This window comes from Lathamus discolor, chromosome 2 (assembly GCF_037157495.1).
Source record: "Lathamus discolor isolate bLatDis1 chromosome 2, bLatDis1.hap1, whole genome shotgun sequence".
Taxonomy (NCBI): Eukaryota; Metazoa; Chordata; class Aves; order Psittaciformes; family Psittacidae; genus Lathamus; species Lathamus discolor.
In genome coordinates, this window is record NC_088885.1 from 136,099,305 (window position 1) to 136,114,477 (window position 15,173).

The window sequence follows — 15,173 nt, forward strand, 5'->3', positions numbered from 1 at the left end:
TCTTTGTCTCCATGCAGCATGCCTCCAGCTCTGAGCAGCTCAGAGCTGGTACTCAGTCTCAAGGCAATATCTTGTTTCAATGTATGCCAAAGGGCAGAACACTTCCAGGCCCCACCCATCAGAGATAAGAGCACACCTTAAAGGAAGTATCAGACAGACCAGATGAAACCATGATGTGTTTCCTTTTCGTGTGGAAGGATGACATAACTTCTTATTCACAAACAAGCAACAGGTCTTTTTTAGCACTTAGTCCTTCTTTGAGTCAGTAAAAAGGACACCATCTAGTCCTCAAAATGCCACTGCTCTGAGTAACGTCGAGTGGACCCCTTGCTTAAGCAAACATCTGCAAGGACTAGATGCAGGCATCCCTCCTGCTCATTATAGGGTGTAATCCCACTGTCAGGGGTGTCAGAGCTGTCCTTCACCAACCTGTCACCTCTTCAGGTGTCCATACAAGACTTTTATCTGTGGGAAGGACTTGGTCCAATAATCCTTATGAAGCCAAGTTTTGTGGCACTTAGACTATAGGAGTTGTATCCTGTGGCCAAACATACGTATTTAAATCCCTAATTAGGACAAGTTCTATGCATTACAAATTGGTCATTTTCAAAATAATGCATGAAATAAATGTTTAATGCATTTAAATGGAGCATAATTTACATAAAAATTATTCTTGGTGATGAAGTACCTTAAAAAAACAAGTGAGTGGGTAAAAAGATGGCAGGTGACCAGTTACCTTTGACTGGTCTGAAAGCAGTGTGTAATGTCAGTCAAATATGCCTACAAATGTGAAACATAATCAAGAAGGGTACTGAAAGCAGGCTAGAAAGTGATGTTATGTCGCTCTCTGAAGTATAGCATCTTGAGTAGTATGTGCTGCAGCCTCTGCCTCTCAGGTAGGAGAGCGTTGTAGAAGGAACTGAGAAAGGCAATGAACACAGTTAAGGGATTTGAGCAGTTGCCTTAGGGGAAACACTGAAAGGTTTGGGACTTCTTGACATGGAGAGAAGGCTGAAGGGGAAGTGACTGATAATTTCAGTTTCACAAAGCTAGTGGAGAAAGCGAGTGAAAAACTGCTGTTCATAAGGTCGCATAGGAGATATCCCTAAACAGCACCTCCTGTTACTGCTTTGCTTCCTCCTCTCAAAGCCAGCACAGGGCTGGAAACACCACTGCTCCAAAGCAGTAGGGTATTTCTTCTTAAGGGTCTTCAGATTCCTTTTCAATAATTCTCCAAGGCCAGTCTGAAGTCCTTAACCCAAACAATATCACTATGCTTTGCCAGAAATATCAGAGGATGGATTTCTTTATGGGTAAAAATCCTGCCATGGGATTGCTTCCTTAACAGGGAGCATCCTTTAGGGGGCATCCATACTTCTGAAAAAGGAGGAGCAAATGCAGCCATTCATGTCACAAGATTGTACCAAGGGCAAGAGGAAAATCTTGAAGCACAGAAGCCTGAAAATATAGCTAAAAAGCATATAAAATGATATTACAGTGACAAAGCTTGAAAACACCCTATTGGCATCATTCAGTGATTCAACAGTATTTAGAGAGGAAGCACACCCCGAGCAACTTCTGAGCAAAGCTGTGAATTGGAGAAATGCAAACACATCACTGAAAGCCACAAGCAGTCACAGAAACAGCTTCCTGCCCGTGTAAAAGTTACCAAGGTCCGTTCCGAGGCCCATGGACGTCAAACCATTAAGCAATTCAGTGAAACCCACACAGAGTCAGAGAATGGGTGAGAAGCCCAGCAGTGTTGTAGGTCCTTCCTGCAGAGGGGTGGGCACTGTGCTACCCCTCACCCCTGCATTCAGTGCTGCCTGCCCAGTGCCTGCCAGTGCTTCTCCCAACTCCCCTGCTGCTCTCCTTGCCTCAGGTGTGCAGTGTCATATCCAGTGGGGGTGTGGTATCCTAGGGCTTGCCATACACACCATCAATGCAAGAAGGGAAGACACACTAGTCCCCGTGTGCAGTATGTATAGATGCAGGCATTGGAACTCAGACATCATTCAGTCTATCCATGTGATACTCTTGTGTTTTCCCATTGAAAATTCCCACTTCCCTTTCTCCTGTTGACCCAAAGAGCAGTCAGAGTTTGGCTCTGGGCAACCCATGTCTAACTGGAGTCTTTTGAGTACATACACGTGGAGAATGTGCTTAGAAACTACTGCCACTTAGAAAATGATTCAATTTTATAATTACTCAGGCATACAAAGCAGAACAGGGAGGAAGTGTGTTACACTCATCGTATTCTTAGCAAATCATTAACCAGATGGTGAGACAGAGCTGGTGCTGTAAAGCAAACCACACAGGACTGGTGTGCGCTCATGTGGTGCCTGGTCCCTGCTGCTTGACAGCAGGGAACCCATTGCAGCAAAATCGCTAAAATCACAAGTAATCAGGACACTGAATTTCAGTGTCTTTAGACAAAAAGCCACTACTTTGATACTCTTTCCTGATGCTCACAGAGGATAAATGCAGTAATATTGCAGGCGCCTGTGTGAGGGGGTCACTGAGAGAGGTGGTAGGGCTCTCTGGAATGTAGGAGGTTTCTGGGGTGAGAGCACCACAGGGAGGGGGAGGCAGGGAAGCTGTCGGGCTGCTCACTAGCATCGTACATTCCCTGGTCATGGTGGGATTCACCCTATTTCCTGCAGCTGCCCCTACCCAGTGCTGGGTCCCTAGCCTGGCAGGTCACTGGCCCTTGTTCCCTTCTAGAAACAATGGCAGGAGCAAGGCCTCTCTGTAGCCTTCCTGGAGCGTGGTGAAGAGCATAACATGGTGTTCCCTTTTTTAACTGGAGAGGGCTACATTTACAGACCCAAAGGTCACTGTATAAATCTCCCACCGTCTGCCACGTTTGAAAGTGCTGGTGGAGCACCAGCAATGCGTTGTTTAGCATAAATTTAACACAGGGTGCCACATGTGCCTTGGGTGCTACCACACACCTAGTATTATATGGGTCCTAAAAGTGGACAAGCACCAAAGAAACCATGATCTGTCCTTCCTGTGCTTGTGAGTCAGGCACAGGAAAGCTTTATGCAGCACGTTCAGCCCCACAGTCTTCAGAGGCATTGCAAGGAATGAGTTGTAGGGTTCGCTTCTGGAGATTCAAGAGTTTATTAGTCCAGAGATCTCACCAGTAGAACACCATTAGTGCTCCTTAGCACCTTGTATCTTCTCACATGGAAAAAGGTGAAGGGTAATGGGTATAAATTACTCCTGGGGAGATTCCAATTGGACACAAGAGGACAATTTTTCACAATAAGAACAATCAGCCATTGGAATATTCTTCTTAGGGAAGTGGTGGATTCCCCACCACTGGACAGTTTTCAGATTCAGCTGGACAGGGGGTGACACATCTCATCTAGGTCATGCTTTGCCAAGAAAGGTTGAATCAGATAATCCTTGAGGTCCCTTCCAGCCTGGTGTTCCATGATTCCATGACTGTCTGGGTGCCACAGCGTTCTCTAAAAAGCCTGCCCAGATAGAAAGCTGATTGTAGGAGCAATAGTGCAAAAGCACGTAGTGCCATAATAACTAATAATTCCTTAGTGTAGTATTGTTCCAAAGTGCAAATAAACCTTTCTTCTTGCAGTAATGTGTCATGATTAAATTAACTAAAGCTAGACATAACCCCTAATTCCTATTGCTGATCCTATCTGTCTTCTTAAAAGAGTTTTTTATAACAGCCATTACACTATAATTGGCATTTTGTGTGTTCTTAGATTTATTTTTTTTTCCTGTATTTATTTTATTTTATTTTATTTTATTTGGCCTCTGTAAGTTTTGTCATTTTGGCCTTGGTGCGCTCACTGCTGTGACTCACGTATTCCATAGCTACTGCCAGATCTCTGAGACCAGCACTGTAATTATCACATTAGGATCTGTCATTGTAGCCCTGACTTAATAAATAGCAAGAGCAGTGATTAGAATCGTTGATTGATCCATTCCACAGTTTTGGACACTCACATCTGAGATGAACAGAGGGATTGTGGACATTAAGGGTTTGAAATGTCAGCATTCCAGATTAAGTTAGTATTAATTAGTCATTCCAGGTACATTAGCTACTATCTATAGTAAGCATTTCTATATTTGATAATCTGGTGATGATCAGCTATAACCATGACTCAGATTCATCTCATAAGCTGCAGATGAAAGCCCCACCCTTCCTCCGTGCCTAGTTCACTGGAGCTGTGCAGATCACAGGAGGTGACCAGGTTCCCTTTCAGGTGAAGCTCTCGGTGCCTTTCAGGAACGCAACTCAGGCACTGCAATCCCAGGTCGACATTCAGCCCACAGGACCAGGTCCAAAGCAGGAAAAGCACTGAAACACACAGAGTGAGGATGCTCAGCACCAGCTCTCTCACTCCACACCCAGAGGTCTGACAGGGCACCAGTTCCATGAAAGGGATACTACTGCTGGTGGTTCTTCACCCACAGCTTCCTCCATGCAGGGCAAGCCAGAAGCCTGTAGGGTGGACCAAGAGAGTCAGTGGGAGGTTGACTGGGGCATACAAGGTGAAGACAGCTCTTTAAATGGCTTTGGTCTGAAAGCAGTTCTGTGTTATTCAGAAGGATGAGCCCTGGTCCAGCAGCAGCTCCACAAGACAGAGTTGCAGTGATGTTTGTTCCCCATTCTCACAGGAAAAACATGGTGATACGGCATGCTGTGCGTGACCACCACATGGCTCTGTGGCAGCTTGTGACGGCCCTGGGGAATGGGCCTACCACACTGGGTTTTTAATTTAAAAATCATATGTTTTAGAAGAAAACTGTTATCCTGGAAAGGAGTGGAAGGAGATGAGTGAGGGCATGAAAACTTACTAGATAACTCCAAATTGTTGTGGTACCATCTATGCATCCACCGATGTTGTGAACACAGATGGCTTTTACCCCTAAAGACTGTATGATGAACATGGACATTTTATATTTCTTCAAAACCTGTTTGGTTTAGATCTGTTGGGTCCATAGTTTGACAGATAAAGAACAAACTAAGGAAATGTGCTTGTTGTGTTCAGCTATGCTTTCATTTCTTTAAAACAATATTGAAGACTCATTTAATTTGTGCAATTTTGTTTCCAATAAGAAAAAGGTTCTGAGAGTTTAAAAGTTCTGAAAACTGGTATCAGAGTGAGTGTCATTCGCTAGACTGCTCTGGATTAACCTTAAATTGCATTCTGACAGCTCAAAAGCATTCCTTCAAAATCCAGCGACAGGCATCTTGTGTGTGCTCTATTCAAAGTGTTGTTTTCTGTTCTTGCCAACAGGTTATTCTAGATAAGGAATTCCCTTCCAGGGAGATCTGAATGCCGCAGGGGTGCAGAGTCATTCTGCAACATGATATTTCACCCTTGGAGAACTGCTAAAAGTCATCCCCCTCAGCAGAGGTAATTTTGGGCACTCAGTAAGCTCACTCCTTTCCAGAGCATTTGGTGCATGAAAGATGCACAGAACCCAGTTCTCACACTACTAGTGTTGCATTTTGCTGCCTTCATCATCAAGGAAGATGAGCTGCTAGGCTGGAGATTCGGCTTTTCTGAGCCACCTATGGGCAAAATGTAGTGACTGTACCTCAGCACTGAACTCTGAGGTGTGGCCACAAAAACCAGCATAGTCAGGGGGAAAATAACAGTCGAGCCCAGAGTAATTGCGGATTAGGGCCCCAGCATGCCAGGTACCTGCTTTCTGTCCCTGAATGCAGCATTTCACTTCATCTCCAGGACTGGGGTAACAGTATTCAATAACATTTCCAAAGTGTTTTCAGACTTAAAGACCAAGTACCCTAGTTAAGAATGATTTGCTTTTATCTCTGTCACCACAAACCCATGCACATGAGGGATACCATGTGCTTGTAGCTTTGAGGCTCCAGGTGATTCTTGCTTTGTAATCTCAGGTTGCTCAGCAGCCTCTCTTCAGAGGTGTGAGAAATCCTTACTACGCTTTTCATGTAAGTCATGCCCAGCATTCAAAATGTTTTCTCAGCTTGATAAGATTCTCAGGGATTTCCCACTGAGGCTCAAAACCAGTCATATATTTTATTTCTTTTATTACAAGGCATGTAAGTAAAAACTTCATAGTCTGAAAAAAGATAATATATAGAAAACAGTAATAAAATTAACATCATTCTTTTAAGAAAGTTGGTAATAAATACATTTCCCCTCAACGTTAAAATGCTTGTTATTTTGCACAACAATAAATACAGCATAACTCTGGCATAGAGAAAGGCCAAGGCTGGGTACAAGAAGTTCCTGTGGTTTCTTAAAAAAGCTCAGAAATGGTGTTTTATAAAGGTTTGGCATCCTGCACTTGATGCACTTTGATACAACTTACACTTTCATTTTAACTTTATTATGATTTTTAAATAGTCCCATAATATGAAAACAGGAGGGGAAAATTTGTTTGATTATAGGGGTTTTCCTTTAAATATTTTCAAAGTAAGAGATGTGTAAATTCATTGAAACCAATCCTTGACATTAGAAAAAAAATACAAAATAGTGTCTTGGTGGCTATTCTACAACAATGCAGGGTTTTCGGCAGTGGGTGCTCAGGCCTGGCCAGCCAACTGGCTCAGGACCAATCCCCAGTCAGTTCCTCAATTCTTTACACGGTTTTAAAAAAGGAATAATAACAACAAGAAGAAAGAGGAAGGAGTGTAGTATTCACTTCCCAAGTCATTACTGTTTGAAGTTCTTACACTAATATCCGAAGGTGAGAGAAGAAAGAGCAGGTATATTCCAGAACACTTCCCACCGTAACTTTGGGTCATTCTGGTCTATATTTTTCTTAAAAAACTACTGACAAAAGAAAAGGAAGAGAGATATTTCCATGCACTGTGCTGTTCTTATGCCAGCACGTATAATCACGATCACAACTGTGAACCTAAGTCACTTTGATAGCCCAATCTAATATAGATTGATTGATTGTCCCACGACATAGGTAGATAATGTCCACAAAATGCCACAAGCTCTGGCAGAGTCCAGTGCTCTTAAAGAACTGATAGGTCATGGCAAGACTTGGACTTGAGTTTGAAGGCCATGTTCTTGTTGTTCTTAGCAACTATTTTGCCCCAGAACCGCCTGGCTTTCTTGGGGATGCTCTCCCTCCGTTTCTGGTACGCCAGCCGCTTCTCGTTCTTCTCCTTGCTGTCCCTGCGGAGCCGCACTTGCCGCACGATGCCTTCAAACAGCTCTTTCACGTTGTGCTGCACGGCCGCTGAGGTCTCGATGAACTTGCAGTCAAACACAACGGCACAGGCTCGTCCCTCTGCAAAATTGCAAGGTAGGTATGTCAGGAGGCGTCATGAGCTGGGAGAGCAAAGCAGCTGAGGGTTATGACACACGGGGAGCCATTGTCACAGGGGGGAATTCCTCAAGCCAAATATAGGCACGGATAAGTCTTTAATCGCCTGATGCTGCCTGCTAGCCCATGATTCATCTGCTCCGTGTCACACTCCCTTTCCAGCAACGGGGGGCAAATCCCCTCCTGGAAAAGCCTGGTGCCCTCCCTTGGCAGTGAAGGCAGCTGGGGCTGACCGACTTATACTGAGACATGGAGGCTCAGAGGTCAGCCATAGCTCAAAACCACCTGGTCATCTTATGTCTGGGATCCCTCAAGTCGCATTAAAGTGTGATGACAGCACCCTGCATGCACACAGCACAGCACAGGAGGCAGGGCCAGTCCTCCTCTATGGGTCATGGGTGTAAACCAAGACCCATAGACCAGACCTCTAAAGGTCCTGGGACAGCAGAAGCTTTGGTGTGAACAGACACATGTACAAAACCCTTAAATGAAGGCAGAATTATATCTACAGCTTTAGAGGTACATCTGAAATCATAGTTCTTACCCTTAATTACATGAGCATAAGCTAAACCTAACAGCTATCTTTAACACACAAACCAATTTATTCTGTCTTCTGGCTTGCCGTAAACTCATCAGCAGGATGACTAAAGTGACATGAATGCACTTGCCATCTTTCAAGAGATTTTTCAAGTGGGACAGAGAGGAATGAGAAGGCAAATAGTCATCCCTGGGCTCCCAATGGACTCCCCAGTTCAAACTCTTCACCTGGGGCAACTGTGATAGGAGCCAGAGGAACTGTGCACATCCCCAGTGGGAAAACAAATATAATCCAGCTCAACTGCAAAATAGAAGGGAATAGCTGCAGAGAGAAGATAATATTGAGCAGAGGACCCCATGTTTTTGATAGGCCAAGTTGAAATAATCTAATGCACTGCTCTGTGTTATGTTGTGTCACCTAAGCCTCAGGGAGACTCTCCAAGAAGAGGTTTTACTGACTGCAGGCCTTGAGAGCCTTGAGTAGCTTTTCCAACAGTCTCTCCATTCCTATTTATGGGCTTAGTGGGTAGTCATTTGTGTGCAGCAAAGGGAGGGCTGGTTTAGCATCCCAAAGCAATGCAGCAAGGAGACCTCTCCTGAAAGGCTGCATGGTCCCTTCCCAGACTAAAGAAAACAAAGGGGGAGAGGGAATTTTAATTCATCAGGGAGGACAGAAAGCTGGTTATAAAAAAGATATACTCTTTGGCAGCAGAATAAAGGGGCTAAACTTGTTATACATAAACATGTATTGGAAATATAAAATGTTTCCAGCTACCATAGAAATCACATTCTGCAGTGCTCTTACACTGAGAGCTGGAAGAGAAGAAACTCAAGCTGCTTTTATGATGGTTCTTAATAAATTTAGGAAAGGGATTATCTGACATGTAACAGCATTACTAAGGGAGGCTTAAGGACCTGGTAGACCCTTCCCAGTCCTCTGCCTTCTGTTTCAGTCCTCTGTTGGTTTATTGCTCTTTTATTGCCCAGTCCTGATCACAGCACATTCCTTCAGTCAGAGCTCTGCAGTTTGTTCAAAAGCTATGAGATTACTTTTAATGTTGATGTCAGTTTTATACTCATCATTTTCCTTACCTGCCACAGAAACTTCGCGGCACCTGACAAGGTCACTCTTGTTGCCAACCAGAATAATGGGGATATCTTCCTTCTGTCGTGCCCTGCGGAGCTGTATTCTGAGTTCCGAGGCCTTCTCGAAGCTTGCTCTATCTGTGATGGAGTAGACAATCAAGTATGCGTCTCCAACCTGCATGCAGTGGTCTCGAATCCATTCTCCCTCACGCTGTTCAAATGAAATGGTCAGACATCATTATGTCCAGCACAGATTTTACTTAGTAAGTATAACATTAGAGAATCCAAATACATTCCTGCTGTAACTGTAATGGATATGGTTTGAATCACAGTTATACTGAAAGTAATTCCAATGCGGTGATGGTATGAATACTTCACCACAAAGGAGGGTAAAACTTGCCCCAGATAATTCATTGTGCTGACTTTAGACTGGAATGAACATGGTCTGGAAAATGGCTTGAATGTTTTGGCTTATCATTAAAAAAATAAAGATAAAGATAAAAATAAAAAAGATAAAAGATAAAGATAAAAAAATACTTCTCAGGCTCACTCTACAGAGCCGATCGGCATGTTTGCCTTGGAGCAAGGGAGGGGTTAATCCTATACTTTCCCTGATGCTGACATATGGAAAACACCTACTTGCTTTCCCAAAAGATACCTACTTTTGACATTAACAGTCACTCACATACACTTCTGTTTTGACATTTAACTGGAATAAATTAAAGTACCTTATTATCCCACATGTCGAGCAGTATAATGGTTGCACTTTCCCCATCCACCATCAGTGTTCTTTCATATGTGTCTTCTGGAAGGAAAAGCAGAAGGGTTGGTAATGTATTATTCTGTGGCACCATGTACGTTACAAAAACCATGTAGCTGAACATATGTAATTTGTTCACAGTTCGTTATTGAGCTAAACTTTATGCTGGCCCCCATTCAGTTCTTTCCTCATTTCCATCAGCACTGGACCTGCACTCTGTTTGTTACTGGTTGTCTTACTTTCTGTGATATATGAAGAAGGCTGAAGGATCAGGAAATGAAATGTTCATTGTTTTGGCTGATATTCTCTTTATCTTATGTGGGAGAGAGAAAATAGAACCAATGGAAGAAATAACCAAAAGCTGAACATTTGCCCCATGGGAGCAGCAGAGTCCAGTGAGGCTGAGTAATGGAAAATATTTGCTTTCGCTTTAACGGGGACAGTTTACGGGTGAACAGTCACTGCTGCTGACAGCAATACAGCTAACAGCCTACCAAGCAATGAGGACAGGGGAGTTACAGACAAGCTGTTGAATTTTAGAGAAACTGAGACTTCTACTGCATCCTAGTTCTCTCTCATTTCAGTTTCCCACATTACCTTTGATGTCAAACACCCCACAAGAACCAACAAACCACAGAGGTTTGGTTATTTCATACTGAAGCCACAGAAATTCATACCTAGATTATAAACACCATGTGGCAAAGTTGTGCTCAGATGTGAGGGGGTTGCTCCCACTCATAATTTTGATCAATCCTTGCTGTGAAATCTCAGCCTAGGTTCTGCTTCAAATACTTATCTTCCTTCTTTTCCCCAAACATGGGAACATTTGGATGAGTGATATGGGGCTTGGACCCATCTCTAGTCTTGCACTGCTGGTCAGTGAAAAATGCCAGGCTTAGGGCTTCTGAGCATGTCACCTCTCTCACTGCTTAAGGGGTCTGTCCCAGCCACACTTTTAAATAGGACTGTGTCTTAGCCCTCGACTCCTAACACTTCTGCTGGGTATTACTGGAGTGAACTTTTCCCTAATTTCTAATCAGAACCTTTCCTCAAAGCCAGGAATCTACATTCATGCAAAAGAAGGAACCAAAAATAATACATATTGGAAATAAAACCAAAAAGACCCCAGGCTTGATGCAGCTTAAAATGGCAAGATTAAAAAGGCAGAGCTAATCAATAGGAGCAGTTTCCTTTGCAGGCCCAATAGCACAACCTTTGTGTTCGTAAGTAAGGTTAACCTTAGAGTCAGCAGCAAAGCCTGTCCATCAAACAGCTGTATTCTCTCTGTGAATTGGCTACCCTGAAACCATTCTCTGTTATAATCAAATTCCAGTTTGCAAGCTAAGGTCTGGAGAATATTTTCTTCAACTGGATGCACATCAGTGTGGGAACAAGCTCCGTATACACCAGAGGACAACATCCAAAGGAGATTTTCTCCACCCTGTTACACATAGAGAAGCTACAAATACATAATCACACTCCCTGAATATATTATGCCCAAATGGTCATAGTCAGCACTGATTTGCATCCTGGCGAATCCTAGGGAAATTCTGTAGGATATGAAACACACTGAAAGTGAGCTATTAGTTCACCTCATGCTTATTTTGAAGCTGACACTGAAAAGGGAGGGATATAACAACAGCAAGTTTTCCAGTACCTTAGCAGAGCTGGCCTTGAAAACCTGTCACTGCTATGCTCCAAGCAGTATTGCTAGGGGTGCAAAGGAAAGAGGAAACCATGTGGCTTCTCAAGGAGAAGAAAACTGTCTGACAGGGCTGTGTAAAACAAATCAGCTGCACTTTCTGACTGCTTGCCCAAGGGTCCTATTCTAGTTCACTCATACGGCACTAGGAGAACTTTTATTGGAGATACTGCAGGCTGAGGAGCTGATGGGTTATTGGGAAAGTGGGTGGTAGTAGCTGAAGACTAAGCACACCTGAATAACTGATTCAGGGTGACTGCACTGTGGGGAACTTCAAATCCCTCAAAGACACAAAGATCTGTGCCCCAGTCAGTGCCAGCAAGCAAGGAAAATGTAGGTCTGACATTCCTATTGCTGGGCTGTATTAAATCCTGGGCAGAAGACACGAAATGCTGTCCTGCTTGTGCTCCACTGAAGATAGGAAGAGAAGCCCAAAAGCTCTGTGCTAGCACTGGTACCATCACACCAAGCGATTACAGGCAGGAGAGGGAAAAGATAAGGGAGGGACGAGGAAAGCCCTGTGCCTTTTCTCTCTGTTTGGGCAATAGGAATTTTCCTACACTGCTAAAGGACCTTTATCTGTTTTCCTCTGGGGGAACCCATGCTGTGCAAGTAACATGAAATGAGGAGAGAACATATTTTACTCCAACTCCATTTAGGCTACACTGAGGCAATGTGTTTATACAGAAAGGCTGACATGACTTCTGGCAAATGTCTGGAAGGTGACTGAAGGACTCAGCACTGGCTTTTCTATTTTGCTATATGTATTATTTCTAAACAGTTAATTCTTGTAGACCATGAGGACCTTCGGTGGTTTTCTCTCCCCCATAGAAAGCTGAAGTCAGCCCCATGGAGCCAGTGGTGACACAAATGTTGGGCCAGCATGAAAGCTGGACCGGACTTTTGTGTAGCATCATCACAGGCAGGAATGAGGCAGCTTCCAACAGGTATTTTGGAATTAAAAAGCGTGCGAATCCAAATTATTCTAGAAAGAGATTTTCAGTCACTGTTGTTGTCTTACTCAACTTATTTTGCTTTCTTGTTTCTGTAAGACAGATGCATGAGTTGAATCAGTTTTGAAGATCAGATTCAAATGTTTGTTACCTCAGTTTTTCATGAAACAGCCTCTCTGTTTTTCTGTGCCAATTACTGCTGGCAGAGCTGATTGCAAGCAAACACCAGCATCCCAGGACATAACACTTACCTCCGAGCACCTCACAGTCGCTGTCGATGCTGTCGTGCACCCCTGCAAAGATGTTGGCTAGCGAGGACTTGCCTACGCCGTGCTCCCCTATCAGCACCACCCGGTAGCAATTGCTGCCTGACTCAGAGGAGATGACAGAATCGGATGACTCCGAGGACCAGCTCCTTCTGTAATATTCATCAGGACTGATGGTGTATCTCTTCTGTGGGTTGTACTCATTGGAGTCTTTCTGGACCAGCAGATTCTTTCCATCTGCAGGGATGCTCCATCGCTGCTGCTGCTGCTGCAGGCTGCTGTTGTGGGTGCGACGCATGGTAACGTTGTTAAGGGTCATTTTCTACCCCTAGTGAGAAACAGAATCGCAAGTGTTAACCCACAAAACATTTAGAAATTCATTAACACTCTGTTATTGACTTCAAGGCAGCACATGCTTTGAAGTGCTTTTGTATGGGGATCTAGCATACAGCAAAAGGAAAATTAAACTTTCTGTACTCTTTGATAGTTACTGTTACACAAAGTAGTTCTCATTAGTGAGTTGGAGGCTATTTCCTAGGGATGATACCACCCTCTGAACCCTAAAAGCTATCTTTGTTTAGCCTTTACAAGCTCACCACTGTGCTAAGTGCATCCTAGGCATGAAGAAAGTGAGACAAGGCTGTGTCCCAAAAAGAGAAGGAAGAAGCAGCATTCGCCAGAGCTCACCAGAGCTGTCTACATGGGAGCTGCATCCTTGCTGAGGTTCAGCCTATGGTGCAGGCAACACCTATGGGTACTGCTCCCCACCCTTTGTTCTTAACAGGGGCAAACAGAGGCACTGGTCCCCATTGCCTCCAACTGCCAGTGCAGCTGGGTGTAGAGCATCTTTTGTACTGTCTCAGTTAAGAGCTGAAAGTTTTGGGAAATCAGTTAGGCATCACCCACTATGCATGTAGACAACCCTGATATGAGAAAAGAGACATGCAAGTAAGTCTTGCTGTGATTCTATGATTCTGTGATCAGGTGGACTTGGGTATCATCTACTGGCTGGGTATACAAAAAAACGACTCTGCTTCAGACAGTGGGTTTTTGTCTGGTAAGAGGGAGGACACAGTGAATTCCCATAGCTTTCCTGAGGAAGAACAGGTTCTAGCTGCTACAGGAGAAAATACAGTGCTGCGAGAAAAAGCCCATAAATTTACAGACTTTAAACCAGCAGCTTCATTCACCGCACAGTCAGCTGGATAGGTTCACTCTTCTGAGCATGGCTCTTAACTGCGTTTTACTCAGCACACTATTTTGCCTTGCTTAGAGGCAGGGGACAGTGATGTCATTCTTACAGGCCGGCAGCTACCATTTTTAGGAAAGTGACTTTGACGCATTCCAGTTCTCAAAGTGAACTTTTTATTTAGACTTTTTGCTTTTTGCCATATATTTTATGTGTCTTGTCTGTCTTCTCCATATTAGTAAATAGGATAATTGTCTATAAAAAGCACCCGGCCACTTTAAAGCCTGAATAGTAGGTGGTGAACAAAAAAAAAAAGCACAGCAAATCATAAAAACAACACATGCAGATTGCTGTTTCTCTTCACACAAAACTGTCTGAAAGCTTCTCTGAATAGATGCACAGCAGGGCATAGGATAAACATATAGAAAAGCACACCCTGTCTGAACTTACTGCCTCACACACAGGACTTTGTCCATGATGCACAGTACTTGGGGGCAAAATGAGATTGTTTGTATAGTCGTAGTCACAGTAACTTTGTCAGTAAGAAATACATCTCAACTAGAAATCATGCACCGAGCAAAGGCTGCTTCATGAACAAACTGAAGTATTTACTGCAGTTGCATTTTAAAATGCATTTCTTCTTTGCAGTTTCGCCACTGAAAAGACTTGATGAGAAAAACTGGCTCTGATTCAGTCAAACAACAGCCTAACTCACAACCTGCAATAAACAGTCACTCGCTAAACAGTCACTAACACACAACCTGCAATAGTCACTCGCTAAACAGTCACTAACACACAACCTGCAATAAACAGTCACTCACTAAACAGTCACAAACATGAGCATTTCACAATTTCACCCCTAAAAAGTTATCATCCTTCATTAGACAAAGCCAAACGAGTACCTGTCGCACCCTGCGTTCGAAGTTCAAACTGGTTTTGATACCTTGTACTGCCTTTAGCTGTCAGGGTCTCTAGCACCGACAGTAAAAGACTGCTTGAACCAACTCTGCCTTACTTGTGCCAGGCTTCTGCAGGTAGCCAGGTCCTTTGCTCACACTGCCCTTCTTTCTCAGTGAGCTGTGATGCTCTGAGCTGCTCTGCCGAAGTAAATCCTCTCCTGCTTTGGAGCTGCCTCTTTAATTCTTTCTCGGCAAACCTGGTTTATATTAAGCCCATCTGATCAGAGACAGGGCTTTTCCGTGACGTGGTTGGCCTTTCCATACAACAGCCAGCCCCCAGCTGGGAGGAAGCAGACATGCAGAAGAGCAAAAACTTGCAAACAATCTCAAAAGACTTACTCAAAATCATATGATTGTCTTTATAGTGCCAGTAAAATAAACACATTTGGGTCTTGCGTGATGAAAACAGGAAA

The 15,173-nt window shown here is 43.7% G+C and overlaps 1 protein-coding gene across 3 annotated transcripts; it reads right to left on the reverse strand.

Annotated features, from left to right (window-relative positions):
• Positions 1-6,025: 6,025 nt before the first annotated feature.
• Positions 6,026-14,968, reverse strand: GEM (GTP binding protein overexpressed in skeletal muscle). 3 transcript variants are annotated; one of them, XM_065668593.1, is made up of 5 exons: positions 14,817-14,968; positions 12,598-12,940; positions 9,660-9,736; positions 8,938-9,142; positions 6,026-7,272 (listed from the first exon to the last, which is right to left on the reverse strand). In XM_065668593.1, the coding sequence occupies exons 2-5, from the start codon at positions 12,929-12,931 to the stop codon at positions 6,995-6,997; spliced, it is 894 nt and encodes a 297-aa protein (XP_065524665.1). In that variant the 5' UTR covers positions 12,932-12,940; positions 14,817-14,968; the 3' UTR covers positions 6,026-6,994. The 3 variants fall into 3 exon arrangements, with proteins under 3 accessions (XP_065524665.1, XP_065524667.1, XP_065524666.1); XM_065668595.1 differs by having other exon boundaries at positions 14,745-14,832; XM_065668594.1 differs by lacking the exon at positions 14,817-14,968 and adding an exon at positions 14,704-14,790.
• Positions 14,969-15,173: the final 205 nt, after the last annotated feature.